General features: G+C 44.3%; 1 protein-coding gene and 1 long non-coding RNA gene across 4 annotated transcripts in view; one reads left to right on the plus strand and one right to left on the minus strand.

Moving 5' to 3' along the window:
* The first annotated feature begins 7,916 nt into the window (after positions 1-7,916).
* The window catches only part of fbn2b (fibrillin 2b), a 62,401-nt gene continuing 43,114 nt past the window's right edge, over positions 7,917-27,203 (plus strand). Inside the window, exons 1-5 of one of the 3 annotated variants that reach the window (XM_025903032.1) lie at positions 7,917-8,128; positions 15,981-16,063; positions 16,207-16,302; positions 24,021-24,116; positions 24,588-24,683. In XM_025903032.1, coding sequence (XP_025758817.1) covers positions 7,950-8,128; positions 15,981-16,063; positions 16,207-16,302; positions 24,021-24,116; positions 24,588-24,683 — 550 coding nt within the window. In that variant the 5' untranslated portion in view covers positions 7,917-7,949. Of the gene's footprint in view, positions 8,129-13,654; positions 13,843-15,637; positions 15,729-15,980; positions 16,064-16,206; positions 16,303-24,020; positions 24,117-24,587; positions 24,684-27,203 lie in introns of those variants that run through there. The other 2 variants (XM_019351879.2, XM_025903033.1) reach the window with 2 other exon arrangements.
* LOC112843847 (uncharacterized) lies at positions 8,806-14,503 on the minus strand. Its single transcript, XR_003216375.1, has 3 exons — positions 14,238-14,503; positions 13,557-13,658; positions 8,806-9,137 (listed from the first exon to the last, which is right to left on the minus strand). It is a non-coding gene; the product is annotated as an uncharacterized LOC112843847 (long non-coding RNA).

Raw genomic sequence — 27,203 nt, forward strand, 5'->3', positions numbered from 1 at the left:
GAAGAAAAAACCCCATCGGCCCATGAAAACGAAAAACCACCATCGGCCCATGAAAACGAAAACTCACCATCTGCCCGGTGGGCCGATGGTCAGTCCAGCTATGAGGTTAGTATTCATCGTCCTAGTGTTTCCCAGTGCTCTGAAAGTGGTCTGCTGACAGCTTAGTTCTAACTATCAACACTGAGCTGAACATCGGCCTGAAGCATAACTCAAGTGGGTCTCTAGGAGGTCTAATGTCCCTCCTCTCTCATTCCTTCTGTGACCCAGAAATCGCTCTTGGCACACAGTAGGCACCATAATAGGCACAGAGATGAGAACAGGCCTGTTGGTGGACAAACTCCCTTTGGAGAAGTCTCCTCACCTGCCTCAATTAATTTTAATACAAATGAACACTGTAAAGTTTAACTGATAGGAATCATAAAAAACTGCTGCAGTTCTGCCACAAACAACCTTTTAAACTGATGCTTTAAAATTACATCTCTGTAGCAAGGGCATCTCCTTTACTTAACTACCTGTTGCCTTGAACTCCCGCACTCATATCCAAGATAAGAGGACTAGGATGAGTTGAGGAAAGGTATCGAGGGTGTGCCAACTGAGAAGTTAGAAGAGGAGCGTGCACACAGACAGAATCAAACAGCTCATAAAAGTCTGTTTTTCTTCTTTTCTTCCTATTCGGCACACTGACATGTTTCAAATCATCAGATGTTATTATGAGCCATACGTTTGTGTTCTGAAGAGCACTTGGGTTATGGAGGAGGACAGCGATGTGAAATACACAGACAAATCCACCTGTGAACGGCTTAAAATTAGAAAATGAAGGTTATGGAGTGGCCTAGTCAAAGTCCAGACTTCAGTATGACCTCTGACAGGACATTCATGCTGGAAAAGCCTCCAGAGTGGCTGAATTAAAACAGCTCTGCAAAACAGAGTGGGCCAAAATTCCTCCACAGTGATGTGAAAGACTCGTTGCCAGTTACTGCAAATGCTTGATTGCAGTTCTTGCTGCCAAGAGTGGCACAACCAGTTATTAGGTTTGGGGGGGTCAATTACTTTTCCACACAGAGCCAGGTAGGTTTGGATAGTTCTCTTTCTCTTTAATAAATAAAGTCATCATTTTAAAATGCATTTTTGTATTTATTCAGGTTATCTATGTCTAATATTAATATTAGTTTGATGGTTTGAAACCCAGAAGTGTCACAAACATGCAAATATAAGACAAACATGCATTTTCACTGTCTGTGCACTGTGCCTGCAGGAACCTCTGTATAGAACAATTATGTTTGAGATGATAATGGGAATTTGAACTTTGTGAATATTAACTGTTAGTCACCCACTTAGAGTCGTACAGAGTAATAATGCGTAGCTTTGGTAAGTGCTTTAAGATCACTCGTCCTCGTGTGCACCAGTTTACCTCTATGGGCAGCAGTGCAGTAGGACTAATTCTGAATGAGAGGAAAGTGATTTGGCTCCGTAACGGCTCTCTTGGCTGGGATTAAAGATGATCTGAAAGCCTCCATCACGCACTGGTGGTCTCTTGTGGTTCTTTCCTTTAGCACTGGGAGAGAGCCGGCATCGTTTCAGGAATTCAGCTATAGCACACAAGTGCAGGCGAAAGTAATTCCTTTGAGTTTACACAGTCGTAGAGACACTGCTGAGTCTGTGAGGTGTGGGAACTGAAGGGTACGTGGGCTTTATGTGTGCGTGTCGTGTGCAGAGGGATGTTCATGTGAGGACAATCCAAACATCATCTGGTTTCTGTACTGGCTTGTCATCTCTCATATCGTGTCAGCTACAAGAGGAACCCCGAGCTCGACTCTACACCAGCGGCCGATCTCCCACGTTCCTGTTCGTTCGGAGCCAGACGGATGATGCAGTCTGGTCCGTGTGAAACAAATGGCTTTCTATTGTCAGCGTGACCCCAAGTAGTCACCACAACGCTGGCCGCGAGTCTCACAGGGACCATTTTTCATGGAGTAATAATGAACCTGAAAGCTTCTTTTACCTTCTTATCTTGTAGTTCGCACGTGTTGAGCTGAACATCGTCCTCTCTAACGACCTCGACTGGAAAAATCAGTGCACACCATTCGTTGGTCATTCCATTCGACTGCTCCTCAAGCCGTGCATTTTTACCTTTGGTCGACATATGGTAGGCCTGTGCGAGGGCGTGTTTACACATGTGTATACAAATGTATGTGTGGAAAGTGACAGAGAGCGAGTGCAGAGGGGGGGGGGCAGTAAAAGTATGTCCCTGGGCTCCAAAAGTACAATGCACTCCAGACAGTGGTGTGTTTTCACTATAGCCAGATCAATGCTCGGCAAAATGTGGTCCTGTTTAGAGGGTGGAGGGAGAGGGCGGAGACAGAAAGGACACACACACACACACACACACACACACACACACACACACACAATGAGCTTAATGCTCCTTGAGGGTCTTTGTTTCTAGTCGTCCCAGTCTTTCATTGTGTCAGTGTGAGCCTGTGAGACTCCCCGAGAGCTCCTGCAGCACACTGCAAATCATCCCGGGTAACTCTGCCGCATGTCAAAAGCTGGTCCCACAGCATGCTGCATGTTCCCAACTAAAACACACTGCCATGTCCAACAGCATGAAGCAACTATGTGGAAGTTTGCGTGTCTATTTCAGCCTCCAAGGAGAGAAAACGGCAATGCTTTAATGGGAATATGGCTTAATACTTTCATTGTTGTGTCAGGCGTTTGGTGCCAAGAGCACACAAAGTTTATCAGAGAACACAATGTGGAAATAAGTAACAATAAAATTTAAATACATCCCGTGATAATCACAAGTGGTTTTACATCATCTCTTCTCCGGAAATCCTCAGCGCCAGCATTCAGTTTGGCAAATTTAGATCATGCCATGTCCTGCAGAGACAAAAAAGGATCACACACATGGTTGTAATTATCCAGCTTTGTTAATGTTCTCCTCGAAAACGGGCCGAAGATGTTACCACAAAGCTCCTTTGTCAGTCTTCAAGCGGAGGATGTTTAGGGAAATAAAAAGGATTTCCAGGTACCAGGTGTTGTGTAAAAATACTATTTATGACCCATACCAAACCAGTGTGCGAACAAACAGGAGACAAAATGTCCCCTGTAAATACCCAATCGGCTTGTTCTCCTCCAAAGAGTTTGAGGTCATTGGAGGGCTTAATGGTGCTGGTCACGTGGCAAAGGAGCACTTAGACACCGAGTTTTCAGAAACATTAGTGGTTCCATTAAACCACACCGGTGGTTCTTTTAACTCTGATAGTGCTCCAATCTAGGGTCAGGATTAGGATATTCAGATGACTCACAGTCCAGCCGTAATGCACCATGAAAGCAATAACTCTTCACTGTCAATGTTTTTATCCACACGTCAAACGTGACAACAGTTTAAAAGTTGCTTGAAAGTTGGTTCTCAGTCATCTGGGACACGTCGTCTCAGCTGCTTAAGAAGAAGGCAGCTGGTTCGTGACGACGTTTCTCCGCTCATCCAAGAGGAGAAATGTTTTCGAGGAACCAAAAGAAGTTCAGATTTTTTCTTTTTAACTCAAGTACACCTCGCTTCCTTTATCCTCTTTACACATGCAGGCAAATTGGTCGGACACTGGCCCTGAGCTCACTGACATGCAACTGCAATCCCACCTTTCCCCCTTAGCAGTGAATTAGCTATGAAAATGTAACTGACTGCTGTGTTTAAGCCAAGCTGAATCTACATTTGTTTAAAAAAAGTCTCCTTTGTAGAACTGCCCTCAACCAGTTAAGCTCTGAGACCTCCTCAGCTGTCCTAACCAATATAACCAACCATGAATGCCAACTTCCGACCAACACTTGTGGCAATAAAGCACCAGGATGTGTCAGTCACAGTCAGCGGCAGGCTCGGGCAGTAAATAGATAAATCTGTTTGAACAGCAAGTGTACACTTGAAACACTTGCTTTATACTTAGCTGTAAATGAAAAATTAATTGTCTGTGATCAGAGCCACGTGTGAGGCTGTTGGATTTTTTTAAACTTTATATCTACAACGACCTAATCTCAGTATTTTAAGCTCTGATCACGAACCATAACATCATTAGAAACCATTTGGCAGCTTTGCCTCTGTCTCCACTGCCTGATGTTCTGATTCGTTCTGCGTCCAAGATCATTTCCTTTGAGGGACTCTTATCTCATCACTTGGTTTAGCCTGAAGGGGAGTTTTGTGCTCGGTGATGATAGTGGAGCTATGTCAGCCACAGTGTGGAGGTTTAGCTGCTTGGCCCCTGTTATAACAACTCTAGGAGTCTTGAGGAATGTGGGTTTGTCCTGCAGTCCGTTACTACCCCCCTCTCGCTCAGTGTCTGCCTCACTCTGTGTCCCCTCCCCTCTCCCAAACAGGGCAATTCCCTAACTTTTCTCCTTTTCTCACAAGGCTATAGTTCAATATTCCATTCGGGGGCACATATCCTGTCTCAAATTCCGACGGGGCTCCTCGACGCCAAGGCACTCCAACTGCTGCAAGGTAATAGTAACCTCTTGACAACAATAAAATTTGCTTATCAATGGCTCTGACCATTCTTTCAGTAGCCCGTTTTTTCACGGAGATTATCTCTTTATATGCATGGCTGCCATCTGAAGATGCACAAAGGTAGATGGAAAAATCTAAGAATGCTAACGGATGCTGCACTTTTCCCTCTAAGCGGCTTTTTGGTGCTAAAATGGGTTCGTCACGTTTTGCAGATAATGCATTGCTCGCCTTGTTTGAGTTTTAGTGTGGTCTTAAGTTTCTTGGAGAGTATAGCGGAATGAAAAGCGCACTCACCTATTTTTCCGTCTGTTGTGTTTCAACTAGTAGGAGTTGATGTTGCGTTTTTTCTCCATTCATAAAGTCGTGGTGGCATCCAGATCTCTTTTCAGCGCTTCACTATCGTGGAAACTCTTATGTGCTTTTTTTGGTCAGCTTGCAGCAGATGTCTTGAATGGCTGGTTTGCACTTTTTAAGAGTTGGGGACTGAAGCAGACATACTTGTGCACAGCCTGCTCCAAATTATCTGTGCTTCTCTGTAGTGAATTAACAGCAGGCTTAAATGTAAGTGTGGTATTGCATCCCACGTAATTATTAACTGTTTAGGTGGAAAAGAGTGTAAACTGTGCTTGGTGTGATTTTTATCTCTAAGCAAATAGGCTCATTTTGTGCCGCGTTAAAGGGCATGTTTTGCACCAGCCGTCCGACGATTAAATGATAATCATGACGGATGCTTTACCTGCTTTATGTTGACAGCACACTTGGAGTAGTGCTCGGCAGAGCTCGCTCTCGGTGATTGATCATGCATTTCTTTTGTTCGGCTCTGATCCCGCCTCCATACTCAGCTGCAAGGAGCGCAACATTTTGGTTTTCGAGGGATTTTTATTTAAATCAGTGTTCAGAACAAAAAACGATCCTATGGATGATTTTAAAAAAGGACATCGCGTAAAAGTTGTGCCAGATACATGTTTGGACGCGCTCCATTTTTTGTGTTTGTCTTAAAAAAACGGAAAAATGTGAATTATAGTATAATAGTGGACAAATATATTCACATTTCTTTTTTCCTCAACATCCATCTCTTCCTGCCGGGTTTTGCCAGCTACCTCTCCCCGTGTCTGAGCTCTGCATACTTGACTGAGTTCACGGCTCATCCATCTCTCCTCTTCCATTAAAATGAATGTGAGTCACAAGGATGTGGGGCCATATTTCTCCTGTATTCCGTGTCCAGCCCAGATATGTGATGCGGTTGGACACTGGGTTTGCTGAGGTTGTATATCACTGGGGGCCCAGAGTTCCCTGTTAAAGTCTGTAAGGAGGTAAAGAATGAACCTCATGGCTGTCATGGCTTGAATTTAGCCTAACGTCCTTAGGACTGAGCTGCACAGTTACATTCAGAAACCAAGGCTCCATAAATCACTTGATGAACACTGTATGACTGAATAAATAGCTAATTGTTCTTTGTTAATGATCGGTTTTCTTTCTGGTTGTGAAAGTGGCATTTTGACCCGACCGATTATCTGATACTGTACACGACTATTTAACCCTTCCTGTGCTTTTCTACCAGCATGCCTTTAGTCTTGCTCTCTAGCTCCCTCTGGTTTGAAGGCACCCATTTGGGCCAGTAGATGTAGATGTTAGATTTATGTTTTCAACAATAAAGCTTAGCTAAAGTTAAAGATAATATGTGTAAATGACACACTATCCCTTAAGAGACAGCAGTGTAAAAGTTTCTTCATGGTCCAGGGCAAAAATAACCTCTTCCTTCACTTTGTTTTAATTTAAATGAGTAAAATCTTGATTATTCTTTTTAATGTCAGTCAACAACACTGAACAGCGCTGTTTTGTTTGACACACAGCATGTTTCTCTAATCAGTTTATGACCTCTTTCCCACTTTTTGCAGTTTTCGGTGTCTGCTGAGTGATAAACTTGTTACGAGAAGGCTTTGAAGTGCAGCATACTGAAAACAGATTGCTAGAAGTCAGAATTTAAGTCTTTCCTTGCGTGTCCTCAAATCATATGTTTTCTATTGTCTTACTGTAACCGCCCAGCATCACAAAGAAAAAAAAGAAGAAAATCAAATGCAAAGTGTTTCGCATCAGAGTATATCGTGTTCTCTTCACAGTGGTGGGAAATCTATGATGGGCGATTTAACTCAGGCATCGTTTATTTCATCTGCTCATTACACTCCAGAGGGTAGATGTGGAGCTTTAAGCATATATAAACTCAATTAACTAGCAAAGTTATAATCATCAATAAGATAAAATAGTTTATTGTTACAACATTACAAATTAAGAGTGTATGAAATTCAGATATCAAGCAGAGTTGAAGTGGCGTTGTTCAACTCTGCTCATCCAAAGCTTTGCAAGGTTCTGCTTTTGTCCGAGTGTAAGTGTGAGGCTGTTAATACACTGCACTAAGATTAACAGTAGCTCTACACCATCGTCATGCCCAGCAGCCACAAACCTACAGTGTAACCCGACATGCACCTTCCCCCGAAGTGTAACTACAGATGACGCACAGGTGTCAGTGCCACTGTTCACACCTGTTCACAGGTTTTATCATAGAAGCATAAATCTACTGTCTTCCTTGGTGTGCACCCCCTTTGGATGTAACTTTGGTGCTCTCAGAAGACCCAGACAGGGAAGCTTGTACCAGCAGCACTGTGAGGGCAAATTGTGAGATGTCGTCTGAAAGTTCAAACCATTTGAGTGGAAACTAAATGTTGAATATTAGCGGAGGAACAGATAAAACAGCTAAAATGTAAAATAATTGAAACTGCTAGCTTCTTGAAACATTGAAGTAGTTCAACTTTTTAACACTGTAAATAAAACAGTTATAATAGCCAAAAATAATTGATAAAGGATGGATAAATGTAATATCTGTCACTTGGAGAATCAATGTTTAACCAAAACAACCACCCCCAAGCTGGCTTCCTGTTTAAAGGGAGGTTTTCCTTCCTGCTGTTGTCAGGTTGTTGCTCATGATTGTTCGTGGGGGTCTTTACCTTACAATATAACGCACCTTGAGCCAGCTGTTATTGTGATTTGGCGCTATATAAATAACATTGAATTGAACTAAAACACTGATGATGTGATAGAGTCATAGAGCTGATGTGAAACATAGTTAAGATGAACTTTTCTGTAATTAGCAGTGTTAAAAACATCTAGTTTATTCAAATGAACACAGGTCATGCTGGTGAAATGGGCCCGTCTGAGAGGCCTGCAGAGTAAATCTGATGGGAAAGGTGTTTCCTGTTAGACCAGCGTCTGTGTTTTACTTGTCTCTTAACTTTAATATCCTTTCTTCCTCTGTCTAGCCCTTACTGTGGAGTGCACACCGTGATTTGGTCTGGATCCAGGTCCAGGTCCTGCTGCTCAGTCTGGGTCCATAAAGTGAAGAGTCACGGAGTGAGCATTAGCACAGGAGGGACTCAGTTGGAGGTATAGCCGACCGATGGGATCTGGGAAGCTGACTCAGGTTCTGCTGGGATGGGTGGTGATGTGGCTTGGGGCGGTTCATGTGGCTTGCAGTCAAACTGGGAATGGCCCATACCAAGCTAGCCGCTTCACCGGCACCGTGGACCAGAGGGAGGTGCAGCGGGTTCGACGCCGCGGCCAAGACACATTGAGAGGGTGAGAATCTGTGTGTTTTACTGTCAATGGCCAATCACAAATAAGCATCAAACATAATACAGTCACATCGCACTGCAGGCTGAAATGAACCCAAAGTTAATGTAGCAACATTTGTCTCTGTATCTGAACAAGGATTAAACCCATGAATGTATTTTCCTTCTCTGCTTTCCTGGCAGCTGTATTTGAGCTGCTGCTTTCTGGGCTCAGGCCAAGCTCGCCTTATACCAGATTATGCTGCTGAATACTACAGCGTCGTTTTGTCAAAAACAGGACATTTGACATTAATAGACCACTCGCCAGAATAAAATCTCCTGTATTTTGTGAAACATACGAGCACACAGCTTTCTATACAAGCCATGACCCAAATACCCCAAAGTGTCCTGCCTAAGCTATACAAAGTTATTCAGGAATGTAAGGAGATTATAGGCCTCCGTGTTTAAGCTGAAGTATTTAACAGAGAAATTCATGTGAGCTGGGAGGCGCAGTACTGTGCAATAATATCAAGCACTCCTCATTTCTTTATACTTTCCTTCCCAGGAGTCAAAGTTCTTCAGGCTTTGTCTTTCAAAGTTTTTCTTTGGGCATTGGCTGATTTTCAGAGGAATTTTCTGAGGAATGTCTTTTTCATTGTTAAACTACTTTACGCTGACCTTTAAATCATTCATGCATAAAAAGGCATCTAACTTAAGGGATGAGCCTGTGTTGTGTCTTCAAGCACAAGACAGCTCATTAAAAATCGTGTGTTGTGCAACCAGACAAACACATATTTGTTCCCATTTCTTTAGTTGAGTATTTGAAAAATGCCAAAGACACAGTTTGACAGAGCAAATACAGAAGGTCTCTTTGGCCTCAACACCAAAAACACCAAAGCATTTTACATTTGAACCTACGAATGTCTTTAAAGTGCTGTTTATTTGTCTGTGTGGGGGGAACATCCAGAAACATCACATCTCAGCAGCTGCAGACGCTCAGCTCTCTCTTCTGTTTCACGTCTCTTTCACTTTGTTACCTAAACACCATGAATCAGGGCGTGGAACATACGTGTCAGTGCATCAGACAGTTTTCACTGTATATTTCACCTCACCGCCAGCTTCAGTGTCTGCATCATTTATTCCAATCAGTCTCCCATCTGTCCCAGCTTACGGTTCCCCCGGTGCCAAGTCACAGGAAATGAGGTATTCGTATCAGCCACGGGGGGGTATGAAAAGGGCATTTGTTTCACCGTTGTAGGTGACGGAGCAGCTGAAGGAGTAACGTGGGGCTGGAATGAAAGACAACCGAGGAAAACTACGAGCGCATAGCTGGAGGTTTGGAGTTGAGGCTTTTTAGAAGAGCGGGGCAGCGTCACAGAGCCGCTGTTTTCTCTCACAACATGTCCAGCGCTGTACCGCCAATAGCTTGGTCTGCCCTGTCGCTCAGACTGGCTCACATGTTTTTCCATGACATATTTAAAGGAGATATACCAAAGTGCACTACCCCTTTACCAATCCTACGAGTTATCCTGCCTGACACAAATATAAGCACGGACATGTGATCAGCGCTTAACAATAATTCACATTCACAGTTAGTGTGACAGGCCAGGGGAGAGAGAGACCCTTGCACAATAGCACACTATTTCCATCAAATAGTGCGGTTTCATGAGAACAAGTAACAAAAGCCTGCAGACTTTTTCCATTACATTGCTGAGCTTTTGAAACCCCACAGTGTTAGGAATAAAATGCTCATGCAGCGATAGTTGCGCTGAAGTAAACTCACAGCATCTTTGCTTTGAAACTCGGGGCGTGTTTAGGCTAAAAAAGGTCCGCTCGCACGCTGGGCTTGGGGCCATGGCGAGTACTAGAAACCAGAGTTGTTTAACAAAACGCTGGACATGGTTCCTGATTATTTTGATTGGATTACTTTGTGTGCCTCGGTGTGCCTGGTAACTGTCACTGAAATGATTCTGAAGCTTTTAAGGTGCCTCCCGTGTATTGCAGTGCTCTGGCCAGAGCTCACGAGCCCAAGTGTCGAATCTAGTTTCAGTTACACTTTGGGGGTCGTTGGCCCAAAGCGACGGCGGCTCATCTGACATCGGGTAAAATTAGTCATCTGCACATGAGCCTCTGAGCAGGTCTGGACGGAAGCCTCGAAAATGAAGAAATCTCATTTGTGACGAGTTTTGGCTGTTGGGCTTTGTGTAGAACGAGCTCAATGTTTGTTGAGTTTCATGGCAATTCATTCACACTGGGTCTGTATTCATGTGAGAGTTGTACTAATCACAGCAGGCTGTCAGTAACTCGGTAAGGCGTTCACAGATTCTCTGTGTGGGTGATGCAGGGATGTTGGCCTAATGATGGTCATTACGTTGGCCTTGGGCTGAGGTGCAGTGTTTATTTGCTGGCTACAGCTCCAGATCCCCTCTCTGTCTCTGGCAGTGCTGGGTTTGATGTTGACTGACTGATTTATGGGCTCCCGCAGCACACCGCACCCTGGCACCGCTTTATGTGAAGGCGGGATCGAATCAGAGCTGGCTGGCTCCGTGTCCCACGGCAAACCACCGTCTGACCTGCTTTACTTAAATCTGTGATTGACTACCTGGTTGGCAGAAGAAGGAAAGTGCGACACCAGCCAGCTCAAATAACTGTATCATTTCTTTATCGTTTAATAAGACTGCTCGTATGTTGGGGCTGAAAGTCTTGCTACATGATTTTTTTCACAGATGACCACCTTTAACTTAGCCCTGCTTGGCAGCTCCTCACCCGGCTGAGATGAGGCGCCTCAGATGCTGGCAAACTGGCAGACAGTCGGCCTCAAACCAGAGAATTACATTTAGTTACTCCGGTGCTTTCCAGGATAATGTCAATACCACCCTGATGGCCTGGATGGGGTCCTCTATTTACAGACTGCCTTGGCATGTGCCTGATTTGAAACAGAATAAAAGAACGATTTTGGATATCAAAAGGAAAAACGGTTTCACCTCAGACCTACAGGAGTGTGAGTGCTTTCAGAGCACAGGAAAGAAAGCCCCTCTTAAAAAATATAGCTATAGAGTTTCCCTTTCTCTCTTCTGCACATTCGGTTCCATTTTGGGATTTTATGCTCGCTGCGAGTGAGCTGACAGGATTATCTGGGACAGCTGATTGGCGTGTGGTCTGCGATTAAAGTGGCTCCTGCTTAATGTCAGACTGCGTGAAAAGACTTAGCCACAGGTTTCCTTCCTTCTTCTGATATGTACGCACGGCGTCGAACACTTTGTAACAAATTCACAGACAAAAAAACACATTTGTGTAGACAGCTGTATTTGTTTTACAATTACCTTTGTTCAATTAGTCACAATGTTTCTTCACAAGAAGCACTTTTCATCCCATGAATAATCTCTGCCCACAGAAAAAAGAATCACTTTTTTATATAAAAAGAATAAGAACAAACGCTCGCTCTGGGCCTACAAAACCACAAATCACAGAAAGTTACTGTGCTGTAAAACTTTATCTCCCTTCAGTCCGTCTGACTGATGGGAGATTGCTGACGCCTGATAAGACGTACAGATTTACTGTAGTTCCTGTTCCCGTCACTTCAGTCCATTATCAAACCTTAATGCTGTGACTTTATGAAGACTGTGCTGCTGAGGTCAGGTCTGTTTCAGAAATCTCATATCTGGGAAATTAAAGATACTTTGAAAAATATTGGTCAGCGTTTAGCTAGTTCAGAGTTCTCCCGTCCTTCCATTTTTTTATTCCAGTCTGTTCTTCAGTTTTTAATTTTCTCACTTGTTTCTCACAGTTTCTGTCCTGTGTTTTAAACCAGCGGTCCCCAACCCTTTTTTTGCACCACGGACCGGTTTATGTCCAACAATATTTTCACAGACCGGCCTTTAAGGTGTTGCGGATAAATACAACAAAATAAAACCAGTACCGGTACCAAAAAAAGAAGATTTATTCATAACACACGGGAAAAGACTCAGGGAAACCGAGTTACGAGAAAAACCGATAAAAACCCTGAAAACCATGAATTTAACACCCGAGCCTCAACTCTCGCGGCCCAGTTCCAAATGACTCGCAGACCGGTACCGGTCCATGCCCCGGGGGTTGAGCACCGCTGTTTTAAACTTCACGGCTTTCTTCAGCTGCTTTCAAAGCATCAAACGTTGAATAATTTTGCACATTATTTAAGGGCTTAAAGCCAGCGTGTCATTCGAATGAGCTGGGCGAGAGCCAGAGGTTTCCTCCTTTGTCTGCTGCACATTATTTTTTTTCAGCTACTTATAAAAAGTTTGTAACTGATCGATCACCGTCAGCTTCGTATCTGTCTGCAGCTCGTTTTCTCAACATTTCTCAACACGAGTCAGACTCATTGACTCGTTTGTAGAGAAACAGGCCCGGGCTGTTCGAGGACTTAAGGCGTCGGACCTGTGACCAGTAAAATCACAAGCGTACGTGGGCAAAGACACCGTGAACTTTCAGTCGGTGTTTTTATGAGTCAGCCCGTCGTCATGAGTCCGGCTGCTCTGCACTGGCCAACGCAGATTAGGGTGACTAATTTTCTCAGCATAGCAGGTTTTTGGGCCACTTCCCTGTAACTTTGCCTTCATTCTTCACTTTCCTTTGGATGAGGTGGCAGCTATTTCCCTTTTGTCATTATTAATGGCGGTTAATGAGCGATCGACGGGCCGGGGGTTAGCTTCAAAGGCAGCAAAATGGCCACAGAAGAGTTCATCTGTTGTAGTTTTAGCTGTGAGAACAGTAGGACATTTCAATATTGGGGGGAACCCCCTGGGGCCTAAACTCCTTTTTATGGCAGTTTTTCAATTTGCTTTTGGTTCACCCTGTAAAGCCTCCTCTGTGCAACGGGAGACAAGGCGCTGACCCAGAGGAAAGAGGTGAAAGAAAGAGGAAAGAAAACAAACCAGAGCTTCTGACCTCGGGGTCACACCCTTGTAATTCGTTGTATATTGACATCCCTCAGGTCAGCGGAAAATCGTCAGTGCTGCGTGAAGGAATGGATCAGGAAATAATTTTGCTCACGAGCGCTCGTTAGGCGTTGGAATTTAGATTCTTGCCGTATCCATTTCTGAACTTTGGTTTGTGTGTTTGCAGAAATCCAACCCCCACTCAGGGTCTGGCCTCGTCCAGCTCACGCTGCTCTTTGCTTCGTTTTCATATCTCGGTTTTCCGCTCCCATTCCTTCTCCTGTTTCCCCCTCCTCTCAACATAAACTTGTTTGCTTTCCCTCCCACTGATCTCCTGTTCCTTTCCCACCAACCACTCTTTCCTCTTCCTAGTCACCATTCCTTTCGCTCTTTTCACGCTTTCTCTCCAAAGCCAAAGGTCACAATTTGGTTTCTGCAAACACCCTTAAAGAATTTTCCCCGTTTTTCTTTTACGTGTTTGTCTTCTTTCTTTGTCTGACCATTCATTCTACCTTCATAAATATCTCTCGTCTGCCTGCCCACCTGTTTTTCTGTCCTGTTGTCCCCCAGTGCCATCTGGGAATGTGGTTGGAGGTGTGCTCTGTTCTCCATATATCAGAGACTCAAACTCCAGCTGTCATCTTCCTGGTAAAAAACTAGGATTATTGCAGATGCTGCCCAGTGAGGCGGGGTGAGCACACAGGAGCAACTTAAGTTCATCAGCGTCAACGCCTTAAATTCCAGTTTTATTTGGGATTAATCAAGAAAAAGCTGCACTGTTGTGTTGCAGTGGATTGGAACTACAAATACATCAACCTGACTGTTACTGGTTTGTCTTATTTTTTTTTTTAAAAATTCACTAAAATCAACTAGCTTCCCCATAAAATGTTTTAAAAACTATCTAAAATCTTTCTCCGGTGGTTTTCAGCTGTTCTCATAAAAAAAACAGTCGGGCACATCGGAAAATTGTAACATTTAAACATTTGGGCAACAATTTTTGCACAGTTGTAGATGAGCTGTAGACCAAGAAAAACTAGCAGCTTTATTCATTTTGAGTCTTAATGCTAAGCTATGCGAACGGCTTCTGTTCCTACTGCATAGGAGGGCGTTAGCATCGTCTCATGAAGTGAAACTGATCCGAAACCCAGACCACCACCCAGCTTTAACGTCACTCTGTGTCTTTGGCTAGCCCTGTGTTAGCATGCTGTTTGTGCAGATACTTACAAAGAGCTTAAGCTGTGTTAGCAGCATATTGCGGATGTTTCTGTGCCTGATGCAGTTTGCACTCTACCATTGCGCCGTTGTCAGTTTTTGCTATAAAAATAAAAATAACGTCCATATTTCCACCCTCGAGACCCGTATGGATGGACCTCTGCCACAGAAACTGAAATAAGCCAACTGTAACAAACGCACGTGAACGAAAAAGCACGTTTGTTTGATTTTTGTCTTTCTATCCACCTGGTGCCCAGGTAACTGCAGCACCTCTCTAACACAAGTAACGACATACAGTAACTGTAAAGTAAGCAGTGAATTTAGTGCAATGATGCGTCACGTTATTAAGTTATTGAAACAGGTAATGTGGTTACAGTATCTCGTTACTTTGTAATGCATCACAGCCAACACTGTTGGTGTGTGTGAGTGTGTTATAGTTATAAATATGAACGTGTATGTTATGTAAAGTGAGAGTAGTGTAGCGTGCTGGGTGACCTGAGTCCATTTAGCATTTCTTAATTCGACATTTCTGCCTTTGAGCTGATGTTCTTATAAAGAAACGGGGCAAAGATATTTCTGTTAGCTCTGGAAAACTGGGATTAAAAAGACACTGACTGGGCCAATAAGTTCTAATAAAAGACTGTGTTGAGCTGCATCGTGGGAAATGTAGTATCCAGCAGCCACTTAAGGACCAGATCTCAGAACATCTCAGCTCTGCCAACTTATTTTATGAGTCTGGTTTTTACTGCTTCATGTTTGGTGTTAAAAAAAACTTTGAGTAATCTAGTTTTACTAAAAAAAAGTTTCTGTTTTCACAACACAATAAATTCAATCCTGGGGGTGCAAAAGTGTCCCGGCTAACGGGATGTGATCCCTGTGGCAAATTATTTTACTATGAGCATCTGGATCAGGCTTTATCCCAACTCACCACACTGCGGTCCGTCGCTACTTAGTCATGCCATCAGCAAATGACCAACTTGGATGACCGCAAACACTCGTCATTATACGCTCTGGAAGGTCACCGAGGATACCGTTAGTTTAGCCACACAGCTGGAATCCTGACTGACACTGACCTGAGTGTCTCACGCTTGCACGAGTCTTTGACGACCGATGCCCGTTTGCACAGTTCCTCCTTCTTTAAATATACAAAGAGGTGTTTTTATTCACGGATGACTGAGATTGTAGAGCTCCTCTCATTAGCTTGTAAAACAGACCTCAGTCCTGACGGCATGTTTATGTGTGTGTTTGAGTGTGTGAGCAGACCCAGTCAGTTCTAGATGTGGTTTAGCCATTTCCTCAGAGGAAAACTCTGTGGCTAACCTTTAAGGCCAGACAAGCGGCCCATGAGCTGTGATGAGTGTTACATCTGTCAGACAGGGTCAAAGTTGCTCTCTACCACCAAGGATCAGAGCCGACTACCAGCAGGATCTTTGCCAGAAATCAGGGCAGCCGAGCTTTGAGAGAAAGGAGGACTCTACACATCCTGTCTGTCCAAGCTTAGAAGTGAGCATTGAAGGAAGACAAAACGCTGTGCTGAAGGCCTGTTGCATTTCCTTCCCTCCTACCAAGCCTGAGAATACCTCGATCCATCACTTTACAATGCTTTCATATCAAAGTTTGTTTTTTCTGAAAGCAGAGACCGAGCAGGTTCTGGGCTCCTCAGAAATGAGCTGATATGTGTGTGTTTGTTTAATGATGTACTGAAGTATGCTGGCAGTAGTAAGTAGTGTGTTTGTTTGTTCTCTTCTCTATCAGACCCAATGTGTGCGGCTCTCGCTTCCATTCATACTGCTGTCCAGGCTGGAAGACTCTGCCGGGAGGAAACCAGTGCATTGTTCGTAAGTTCCCCACATCGCAAAACTCAGCGGAGAAGATATCAAATAGGCATAGCACGATTTGGTTTATGGGATTATGTATGGTTGAAGACATTAGATCTACTCTCCTTTCCTTTCCGCTCTGTCTTGTTCTTTTCACTCTGCAGCGATTTGCAGGAATTCTTGTGGTGATGGCTTCTGTTCCAGACCCAACATGTGTACCTGCTCGAATGGCCAGCTGTCCCCGAACTGTGGAGCAGGAGGTCAGTATTTACACACACACACACACACACACACACACACACACACACACACACACACACACACACACACACACACACATTTAAAGTAGCAGATCATCTTTTTGAGAGTTTACGGACAATGATTGTTTCTTTTGCTCGACATCGCTACACCTGTGATGTTTCTGCACAGTTATGATGATTATCATAACTGTAACTATAATGCCGAAGCAGAGATTGAGACCAGGTAACCTTTGTTTAATGTCCTGTGTCCAGCTTTGGTGAGCGTGAGCTAATTTGTAGCCTCAGTGTCCTGTTCTTAGCTGACAGGAGTGACGCCCTGTCCAGCGTTACCTTCCTATCAGCTCGAAACAGGCTGGTCATTCTTCTCTGTCCTCTGGCATCAACACAGCATTTCCCAGAGTTCTGCGACTCACGGATGTTCCTTGTTTTCAGACCATTCTTGGTAAACCGTAGAGATGACTGTGTGGAAAATCCCAGTAGTTTCTGAAATACTCAGCCCAGCCAGTGTGGCACCAACAAACATGACACACTCAAAGTCACTTTAATCAACTTTCTTCCCTTTTCTGATGCTCATTCTGAACTTCAGCATCATCATGACCATGTCTGCATACTTAAAGAAACTGAGTTGCTGCCATGTGATTGGCTGATTAGACATTTGTATTAGGCAGCAGTAGATTAAGTAAATCAAACAAAGTCACTTTCTCTCTTTGCCCAAGAGCTCAAAGATTAAAACCTCTCAACACTCAGTACACAGAATATCTAAGCAGGACGTAGCCAGCAGCATCTTAGCTTAGCATAAACACGAGAAAACAGAAGCAGAAAACCCTTAGCTGTTCCTGCAAATAGTCGGGTACCAAATTCATGTAAATTGGTAAAATGACATCATGTAAGAATCATATGTATTTTGTATCAAGTCCTAAACATGAGGTGGTTTCGTTTTCTTCAAATTCAAGCCTTTTGCTTGAGAGCATGACGTCCACTTAAATGTTTTCTTACTAGCACAAGCAAAATAATCAGCTGTCACTGTTATAATGGAAAGTGCAGAGATGTTGTATTTGCTTTAGTCCTCTGAATGGTTTCAGGCCTTACTTCACTCTACTGTTCAAAGCTGTGAAATGTTTTCTTTAACACAGAAAAGCTTCAGTTCCAAGTCTCTATCCTACCTTACTCTTATAGAAGCCAGAGTAACACTCAGGCCAGTGTAATAGCAGTGTATGGAGCCTGAGACGCAGCGTTCAGGTCACTGGGTTTGTCAGGATTAAAGTGGAGAGTCTGGCTGCCCGGCTGAGTCTGCTGGGCTTAGTTACAGACCACTCAGGATGTGTGTTTGGAGCAAAGTGTTGTACTTCACATACAGAGTGTGTGAAATCATGTTTGTCTTTATGAGATTACTGCACAGTGTGCGGCTATTCAGTATAAGGTTAATATGTGCAAGACACACTGCAAACATTGTTGTTAAGCACCACTGTGGGAGCAAGAAAGTTGTGTCAGTGTGTGTTAAGTAGCATGCAGTGCGTTCAGCTTCAGTGCTTTAGTAGGCCAAAGTCAGCTCATCAGTCACGCCTGGCCCTGCCAGACCCTTTACACATACTCACATTCCACCAAGCCCACTAACACACACACACACACACACACACACACACACACACACACACACACACACACACACGCTTAACGGTACACAGCGAGACAGATACACTCGAACCTAAATCCAAACAGACAGAAAAATGTGTCTCACACACGGTGATCATCATTTGGCTCAGAGCTGTAAAACTGGATCTCTTCCCGCCATAAGTAACGATGGCCGTTAGGAGAAGGCCGGAGGGCGGGGTGAGGAAAAAGTGCCTTTGACCTGTTGGGCAGAACACGCACAGATGTGCAGTAAAATCTGTGCTTTGGCTATGGCGTCATGCTCCTTAGGGACATGGAAGTGAAGTGATAGATTAGTGTGAGAGCTTGGACCAAACTTCCTGTCACACTCCCCAGGCTGGGTTCACCCACCGGAATCCAAACTGCTGCGAAACCACGTGACCAGTTTACTGACAACTTTACAGCTCAGTGATTGGTTGATGGAAAAGGTGCTAAAACGGTGACTGTGCAAGAACATCCGCTGGCCTCTGTGGCTGCAGTAATCAGGGTCAAAGGTCAAACAACTTTATGACCGAAGATGAAGTAAAGCCCCATCAGATACCAAAGCGATCGAGGGTGGGGCTCATGTTAGTTTGTAATTTCTGCTCTTCTGAAACGAATGTATCAGGAACTGATCTCAAACATGAAGTTACAATCCTGCAAACTCAGGGGTTCCCAAACCTTTCCTCCACCTTCTCTTCCATACGAGACTTAAAAGAAAAGGAACGACTGATAAAGAACAGCGTACACAGAGGTTTGAATCAACTGGTATGAGTTTGCATGTTCTTGTTGTTCCTCTGTGCATTCTCTCCAGCTTTGCCCCACAGCCCACAGTCATGAATCATTTGTGATTATAAACCGGCTGTAAGTGTAAGTGTGTCGCTCTCTGTCCACAGTGGATCCTCCTTTCACAGTCAGTGGTTGAACTGCTGCTTTCTGAGCGAGCAGACGAGAAAGCAGAGCCTGTGTGATTCCAAAATAAAGGCTGTGGCAGGAATCAGGCCTGCGTGAAATGAAGGCAGGAATTATTTTCCAGAAGCTCTCAGCTGGAAGAAACTGGCTTTGTTTATAAAATGTTTGTTGACAGGTGATTTTTCGTAACGACTAAAAGAACCATATTCATGTGACCTGTTGGGTCGCTGTTCCTCTAAGGACGAGATTGAGTGAAAACCTTCCAGTTGGTGACCCAGTCAAAGAAAGACCCGCTCTGGTATTGTAGCTCTGTCCATAGTCGGTTGTAAGGCTTGATTTGTTGAGCAAATTCTGCAGTTTAAAACGCTTTTTAACCCCAGCAGTCTCACAGGGCTCATCTACACTCTCTGTGTGGATCTTCCCAAATGTGCAAACTCTCAAATTCAGCTTTTGGCCAGAGTCCATCATCTAACAGGATAATTCAGTGCAGTTGGAAACAAATTGCAGCTCTATGGAATTCCATTTTCAAATGCCAGTTTCCTCCGCCTTAATTATACGGCCTACTTCTAGCACCCTGGTTTCCAGAGTTATAGATAGCGTTTTTATGTTTCACGTCTTGCCTGTGGAACGCAGAGGTTTACATAAATTAGCAGCACATTTGTGACTTTCTTCACGTGACCCACGTGTCTGTGATGACTGCTGCGTCCACACAGATGGCCGGGATATTTTTTAAATGACTTTTCCTGGAATCTCGTGTTTGCCAGGAAACAAGGCCTGGCAGGATTTGGGAAACGTACACATGTCCAGAAGAAGGAATGTTGAATGTGTGTGAAAGCAGGACAGTCGAATAAATGAGTCACATTTATCGATGACCAGAAAATATGTGTCACTTCCAGACAAGTCGCCCTTGTTAGCAGCCGACTGAGAGTTCGGGCAGAGCAGCTGTGCTGGGATTGTCTTTAAAACCTCGTCTTGCAATAACCGTAATTACAGAATGGTTAGCAGAGATGCGCTGATGCTGAGAAACAGCTGTCTCTGAGACAGGCATCCATTGGCATCTGGCTCGGAGCTTTATGGAGCTCTGTGAATGGAGAGAGGCGGATTTTATCAAGTCTCATTCAGACATGGGTCATGTTTACATGATTATGTTTACATGGCTCGTTTAAAGAGCCACTACAGTCACTGGTCTTTATCTGACCTTTAAACTGCATCGCTCTCAGCTGACTGGTGTGCTTTAACCAGCATTACAGTTTTTCTCAGCTGTTCTGGCTCACTTCTCTCAGCTTTGTTGAAGTTCGCAGCTCCTGCAAAACACTGCATACTTACAAAAACCTGAAGCTCGCCCCAAACCATGAATTCATTTATTAAAATCAAGTTTTTGCTTCAATGAATAAGTCAGAGCCACTAAAATGACAAATTCCTTTGACACTGTGTAAACATAGGTAACCCAAATATTTAGATATTTTCTCTGAATGATTTTAGAGGATTTCCTAACAGCATAATTACTTTTACTGACACTGAAAGCCTGCTCTGACAGATGATTTTTATGAGGATAAATGGCGACCATATATTAGCAAAAGTGGCTCATTTTTTCGATGCTGATGTCAAGAGTGCAGGGTTTTCTTAGAGAAAGAGCAGCCTATACCAGCTGCCACAGGGCGACCGGTGGGGTACGCCCTCTCACCTGTCTGTTTCAGGGGTAACACAGAGAGACAGACAACCAGAACCACGAGTTAACCTAACCCCACTAACTGCATGTCCTTGGCCTTTGGGAGGAACCCGGAAAGCACGAGGGGAGAAGATGGAAACGTCCCACAGAATGGTCCTCCCAAAGGTGCTTGCAACAAGCGCTAACCACCACGCTGCCCCTAAACTATTAACAGGAACAATTAAAAGTTTACACGATTTTGTTTATGTTTATTTTATTAATATAGTACATTTAATTACAACAGTAGTGTTGGTCAAAGTGCTGTACAAAGGTACAAATTACACAGTAAAAGAACTTAAAATACCAAATAACAAGAAGAGAGGAAAAAAAAGCAAAACAGGGACAGCCTGTCTTTCCCTTCACCACAGGTCTGTGTGTGTGTGTGTGTGTGTGTGTGTGTGTGTGTGTGTGTGTGTGTGTGTGTGTGTGTGTGTGTGTGTGTGTGTGTGTGTGTGTGTGCCACACGTCCTTACTGCTCTACGAGGAGGCACGTTCTGCGCCGATTCGAAGGATTTCAAACAGCTCAACTGGGTCTCAGGAGTTGTGCCAAAGCAACTGAGAAAAACTGTAACAGCTCCAGATTGTGGCGCTGGTGTTGCAACCAGTGTGTGCTGTCTTTAATAAGAAGTAAAGCTGGAACCCACACACGCAGATTTAGGGACTTTGTAATGTACAACCAAGACTTATTGAGTAAATTATCCTGTAGTTATTCTATCATACATGCAGGATATGTTTGAGTGTGTTTCATGGGAAATGAAAAAAGGCTTTGTTTTTGTTTTAAACTGAGGATGACAGTTTGACTCAGCACTCACCCACAAAACAGAAAAAGCCTCCAAAGACAGTGATTTACGATGCTGTACAGCTTATCTGCTAATGCAGGCAGAGTCACTGGTCACCATTGTAACCTCTGTGGTAAAGAACCAGCACGCTCATTCAGGCTTGAAACCAACATCATATTCCATGAAAGGAAAGGAGTGCAGGCTTTGAAACCAAGCGCTGTAGTTTTATCTTGCACAGAAGTGAGTCTCTGTGCTGTTTGGTGTAAAGTTTAAAAGTGCAAATAAAACAAAAGAGTTGTTCTAATTAGCCCAAAATTGATTGATGACTTGAGCGAGGTACAGAACTAAACAACAGTTGGGGAGGGTTATTTTCCTGGAACTCAACGACTCCTTTGGAGTTGGAGCTGCTTTGAGAGCATCTTGTGCAACCTTCGTTTTCACTACATCACGGGGACTTGTCACAGGTCTCTGGGGTGTGTGTAAATCAGGACAAAACACAGCTATAAAGCACCTCAGTTTTCCATCACACTCCCGCTCAGCTCCAACACACACTCACACGCGAGCTTCGACTTCCTGTGTTTCTCAGATTCTCGTAAAAACCACCCACATGTGAGCAGCTTACCGACGATACTACCAGAACACAGAAGCGCATTGTGCTGCCATAGCCCTGCACCCCTGCTTCTTTGGATGACACACACACACACACACACACACACACACACACACACACACACACACACACACACACACACACACACACACACACACACACACGCAGAGACTCCCAATCATGTTGCTCTGCACGTGCAGCTTCCCATGCACGGGTCATTGGGGCAGACCATCTCTTTCCACCTGCAGGAGATGGAGTGTCATGAGGAGAGTGGGCCAATGAGATCATCTTCTTCTGTGTCCAAATGTAGTCGTTCCTCTCCTCATCCCTTCTCCTCCTCCTGCTCCTCCAGATGAGCTCCTGTAAAAGAGAAAGCTCGTGACATGAAAGCTTACCTCCAGTGTCTCTCTCTTCAGTCAGCAGCCTCTTATCCTCCTGAGGAACAGGGGATGATAAGCAGACAGAGAGCATCACTACAGCGTTTCTTGCTGCTAGCCAAAGTCTTTCCCTACTCTTCCTGGACCTATTTAAAAACATGTTTTTCTGGGGAGCCCTGAGTTTAGGGGGTTTTCTTCACAGTTTGTTCCATGGTGGGGAAAATTGTAATCACTGACTGCAGTCACTATTTATGATTCACACGACTGCTTCTATTGCTGGCCTTACAGACAGTTGCTGTAATCTTCTATCTTGAAGGAGGGTGAGGTTGAAAGCTGGGAGCAAAGCCGTACCCGACTCCCTAAAGGAGTGAACAAGAAGAAAGTTGAAAGCCAGAGGCAGCCCACTAGTACACTGACCTGTAAGCGCAGGCTCCTCCAGAGTCCCAAACTATTTGCTTTAATTTATCACCATGTGTTGCTATGAGGAACAGTCCAGACAGAATGAGCTTCTGCCAAATCTGTGCATGGAGCCTGCCAAGAGGTGCACGTGAGAAAGCTAACTGGGACTCCTTCCCGACTTCTAGATGCATTCAATCTATGGAACAAATGAAAGCTTTGTAAACCATTCCTGTGAAAAATACCTCTGCCTTACATTTTCCAAAACTGCACAGGATCCAGATCCAAGGATTCATGCCATTGTGCTTTGACTCATGTACACTAAAACTTGGTGCTGCGCAAGTTTCCAGTAAGGCAGAAATCTGCGATCAAAATGAAAAGCTACCTCAGAGCGTATTCCTTCATTATGATTCACACAAGGCATAGTTAGTGTGTTTGGGTACAGTCAAAATAAGTGGGTGGATTATAGTGGCTGAAATACCTCCTGTTGGCAAGTGTGCAAACTCAGAAAGTCTCATTAGACAAAGTCAGCTACGGGGAAGCTCAGTCATTTCCCCTCTGCTGCAGAGCGCTGCATGCCAGAAATGTTAAAGAGAGACAGACGCGCACACAGACAGATGGAGGGAGGAGAGAGGAAATTAATGTTGAACTTAAGATTAAGATAAAAACAGAAGAGCATGAAAGGCACAGAGTTTATAGGGAAAGGAGGACTAAAGGACAATAAAATCAACTTTTGAGGCCCAATGAAGACGGTCAAGTTCTCTGCACGTCGGTGTCTCTGCTTTGCTACGTTCAGTCAAAAGCTGGCTCAGCAGAAGCTGCCTGTCTGCTGGGAACGCCAATTAGCTGCTCTTAAGGAAGCTGCTCCTGTGTGTTTGAGATCGTCAAATTGACCCTCTCAACCCGGGGAAGCAGTCTGACAGCCTGAAAGGTTTTTACAGAGACACCACTTATGGCTCTTTTTTCTTTCTTTCTCTGCCGTACTCTTCTTCACACCCTGTTGGCTTTTGTTCCTCTTCTTTGCTTCTTGTGCGCTCTTCTTTTTGCTCCCTTCCCCCAGTTTTCTTTTCAGCAAATTCCTGACTGGCTGTAGCCTTCAGCTGGCTTGACGTATTGCCTAACCTCAGTCTGCTTGATTAGGTCCGGATTTGTAGCTTGGGGTGTTTTTGAACAATGTATGTTAATCTGAACCCTCCAAACATGTGTAAACTACCAACATGTGTAAAATCCATATTTACTTAAAATGCAGATGTTCAGACGGAGCTGTTAATGTGTCTTTTGAGCCAAACCTTTCCTCTCTCTTACAGTTCAGTCCTGTAATGTCAGGTGTATGAATGGAGGCAGCTGCGCCGAGGACTCCTGCTTGTGTACAAAAGGGTACACCGGCAACCACTGTGGACAACGTGAGTGCAAAACTGCTGAGTCAGCGCACCTGGGTGCGGGGCGGTGCGCTGTGCATGCACATATGTGTAACTTGCATCAGTGTCTTGTGTGCTGCGCAGACCACATGTGTTCAGAAGAATGTTTGATATTCTTCAAGTTGTCTGCAGAACTTTGGTCACGGTCTTTTACACTTAAACCTCATAAGAACAGAAGCGAGGACATTTGAAGTTGACGCCCTCACAGGCCTGTTGCTCCTGTCTTCACCTGCTGAGCGTACAAGCGGAAGCATACTGTAATGAGGAAATGCTGTTATATTACTGCAGAAATCTACAGTCTGATCTGTGCAAATGAAACGCCTCACAGAGGCTTGTTTAACAAACACCACACAGAATGATGTCATGACATTTCAAACATCTATAAGAAAGAAAGAATTAAAGAGAGCGCAAAGTCTGCAATTCTTACTGAATCTCTTTGTCCTCTGTCTCGCATAGCTGTGTGTGAGAATGGCTGCCAGAACGGTGGGCGCTGCATCGGGCCCAACAGATGTGCCTGTGTCTACGGTTTCACTGGCCCGCAGTGCGAGAGAGGTGAGCGCTCATCCTTATTGCTGTGTTTATACTGTGTGAACTGATTCTCTTCCTTTGAGGAGGCCTTCAAATACGAATCCCTGCTCGGACTTTGGTGGGAAAACCACGAGGAACAAAGACAGTACACCCTCCACTCGCCGTGCTTACCGTGGTTGAACGTGTACATGTTGTATGATATGATCATCTGTGTGCCTGATTTTTGTTTCACACCCAAAGATGTTGTTGAGATGATGCGGGTAAATGAAGATATTGTTTGCAGCGTACACCTGCATTGATTCTCAGCAGCTACTTTAACACTGTAACAGAGTGAAATGGCTAAAAACTGAAAATAAGAGGTTTGTGTGTATTTGGTGTATTATATTCGACCTGACCTCTTGGATTGGAGGAGTGATCTGTCTTTCGTCAGTCCTTTTCATACCCACGCACACGCACTAATGTTAGGAAAGATATCAAACCAGGAAAGCTTTGATGTTGTGACTGTGAGTGTTGTTCCTATCAGCAGAGCTGGTGAGACCTCAGGCTCTTCTAAGGTGGATGACTTCATAGCTCAGACAGACAGTGGGTGTTTGTCCTGTGCTTTGAACCGTATCCTGTGGTATGTGTGCTGTGGGGAGTGATGGCAGGGAAGTAAGTCCCAAGGTCCCAAAGAAAGATCGCCGTGGTTGATTTCTTAATTTCCAGTCATTTCTGTTCAGTTTGTTAGAAAAACAGAATCGTCAGATATTTTCGGTCACATTACCTTTTGTTGACCTCCATCATCCACTCCCCTTTTTGTCTTTGTTCCTCCCACCTGCTGTTGGCTAGGATAACTTCTCAGCCTGTAATCATTTCATCCTTCTGCAGATGTGTGTGTGTGTGTGTGTGTGTGTGTGTGTGTGTGTGTGTGTGTGTGTGTGTGTGTGTGTGTGTACCTGTGTAGCTTCTTTTGGACGACCTGTCAACTTAATCAGATTCTTTAAACACTTTCAGGTATTTCTTTTTTCACTTTCCGACCTTGTTAAATGTCTTGGTTCCTGTCTTCTTAGAGACTACAACACCATCAGTGCTGAGTTTGGCAGCACAACATCTGGTCATAAAGACCCCCCCACCCCATAACATCCCCACAGGACTAAGAAAGGAAAGTTTCCTTATGGACTCTTCATGTTTCCTGATGAGAAGTGGGACAAGGTAGGAAATCAGAGCAAGAGAAAGAGGGGCGATGGAGGAGAAGAGGATGGGTGGGCCGGGGTGAGAAAATGGACTCCCCAGCTGTGTACACACAGGCTGTTGGAGGTGGGGGTGGGGTAATGTTTTCCTTGTTAAAGGAGTCGGGGGACCGACGCACTTTAAGGAAATCACAAGAGAAATGCTTACAAGTCTTTTTGGTGCCTTATAGCTGCTTCAGATTGAAAGGTGGTAATAGTAACAGAGTAACAGGGAATCTTATTAGTACGAGACATGAAGAGTGTCCCTTGCTGGGATGAAGGTTGAAGATCAGGAATTAGAGTTCAATCATCTTCAGTAAATTAATTTTTAACTTACTTCCTTTGTAAACCCTTAAAGCAAAATGACTTGATATATATATGTGTGTTTTTTTCTGAGTCCATGCATCCATCAGCTGACGTTGAGTGGTGACGGCAGCAGGATAAACAGTGTATCTCAAATGTTGTTGACCCCAGCAACACGTTCCAGCCCCTCCTGGGGGGAGCCTGAGGCATTCCCACGCCAGACGAAATAAATAATCGCTCCACAGGGTTCTGGATCTACCCCAGGGTCTCCTCCCAGTTGGGCGTGTCCGGAAAACTTCCAAAGGGATGCACCGAAGATGCATCCTAACCAGATGCTCAGACTAGCTCCTTTTGATACTGAGGAGCAGCGGTTGTCCTCCATGACCCCAGGTTGATGGATGGATGGGGCAGTGTTGTCACACTGACCAAACAATAATTTGCAATTTAAAATCCAAAAATTCTCCTGCAAGTCTGATAAATGGCCAGTAATTTTTTGGGTTTGGCCTGAAAAGGTCAAAGTGTCCCTGGTGTGTGCTCGGGTGCGCTCGCCATAAGGCTGCATGCGGTTTTAGAGTTTGTGTAACTGAAGCCATGGGTCAGTAGATTTACTGTGTGATTCAGTGAGGAGACTGCTGATGAGCTGTGATTATGAAGGGAGTGAAAGTCAACCAGTATGGGTGAACGGCGTGTGTGACGGGCTCATGGGAAGCCCCGGCGGGCGTGGGGAGTGTGAGCTCGTGCAGCTATGCGCAAACAGCCTGGAGGTCTGGGGACAGTTTCATCGTTCTGTTTTATATAAAACTAAAATGTCATCATCATATATCATCTGTACAGTCGCCATGGTTATGTAATGGATACAAACGTGTGTACTAATATATCTGTGCAAGCAGGGAAACCTGCACCGTCATGTGAGTTAATGTTTGGCCACAACATCGATGAGCTTGACATTAACACACAACGTTAACCGTGTGGTCATCCTTTGTGTTCATGTATGATGCACAGTAAGAATGAGCTAATGTGAGTCTGAAACTTT

The sequence above is a fragment of the Oreochromis niloticus genome, linkage group LG23 (assembly GCF_001858045.2).
Source record: "Oreochromis niloticus isolate F11D_XX linkage group LG23, O_niloticus_UMD_NMBU, whole genome shotgun sequence".
NCBI lineage: Eukaryota > Metazoa > Chordata > Actinopteri > Cichliformes > Cichlidae > Oreochromis > Oreochromis niloticus.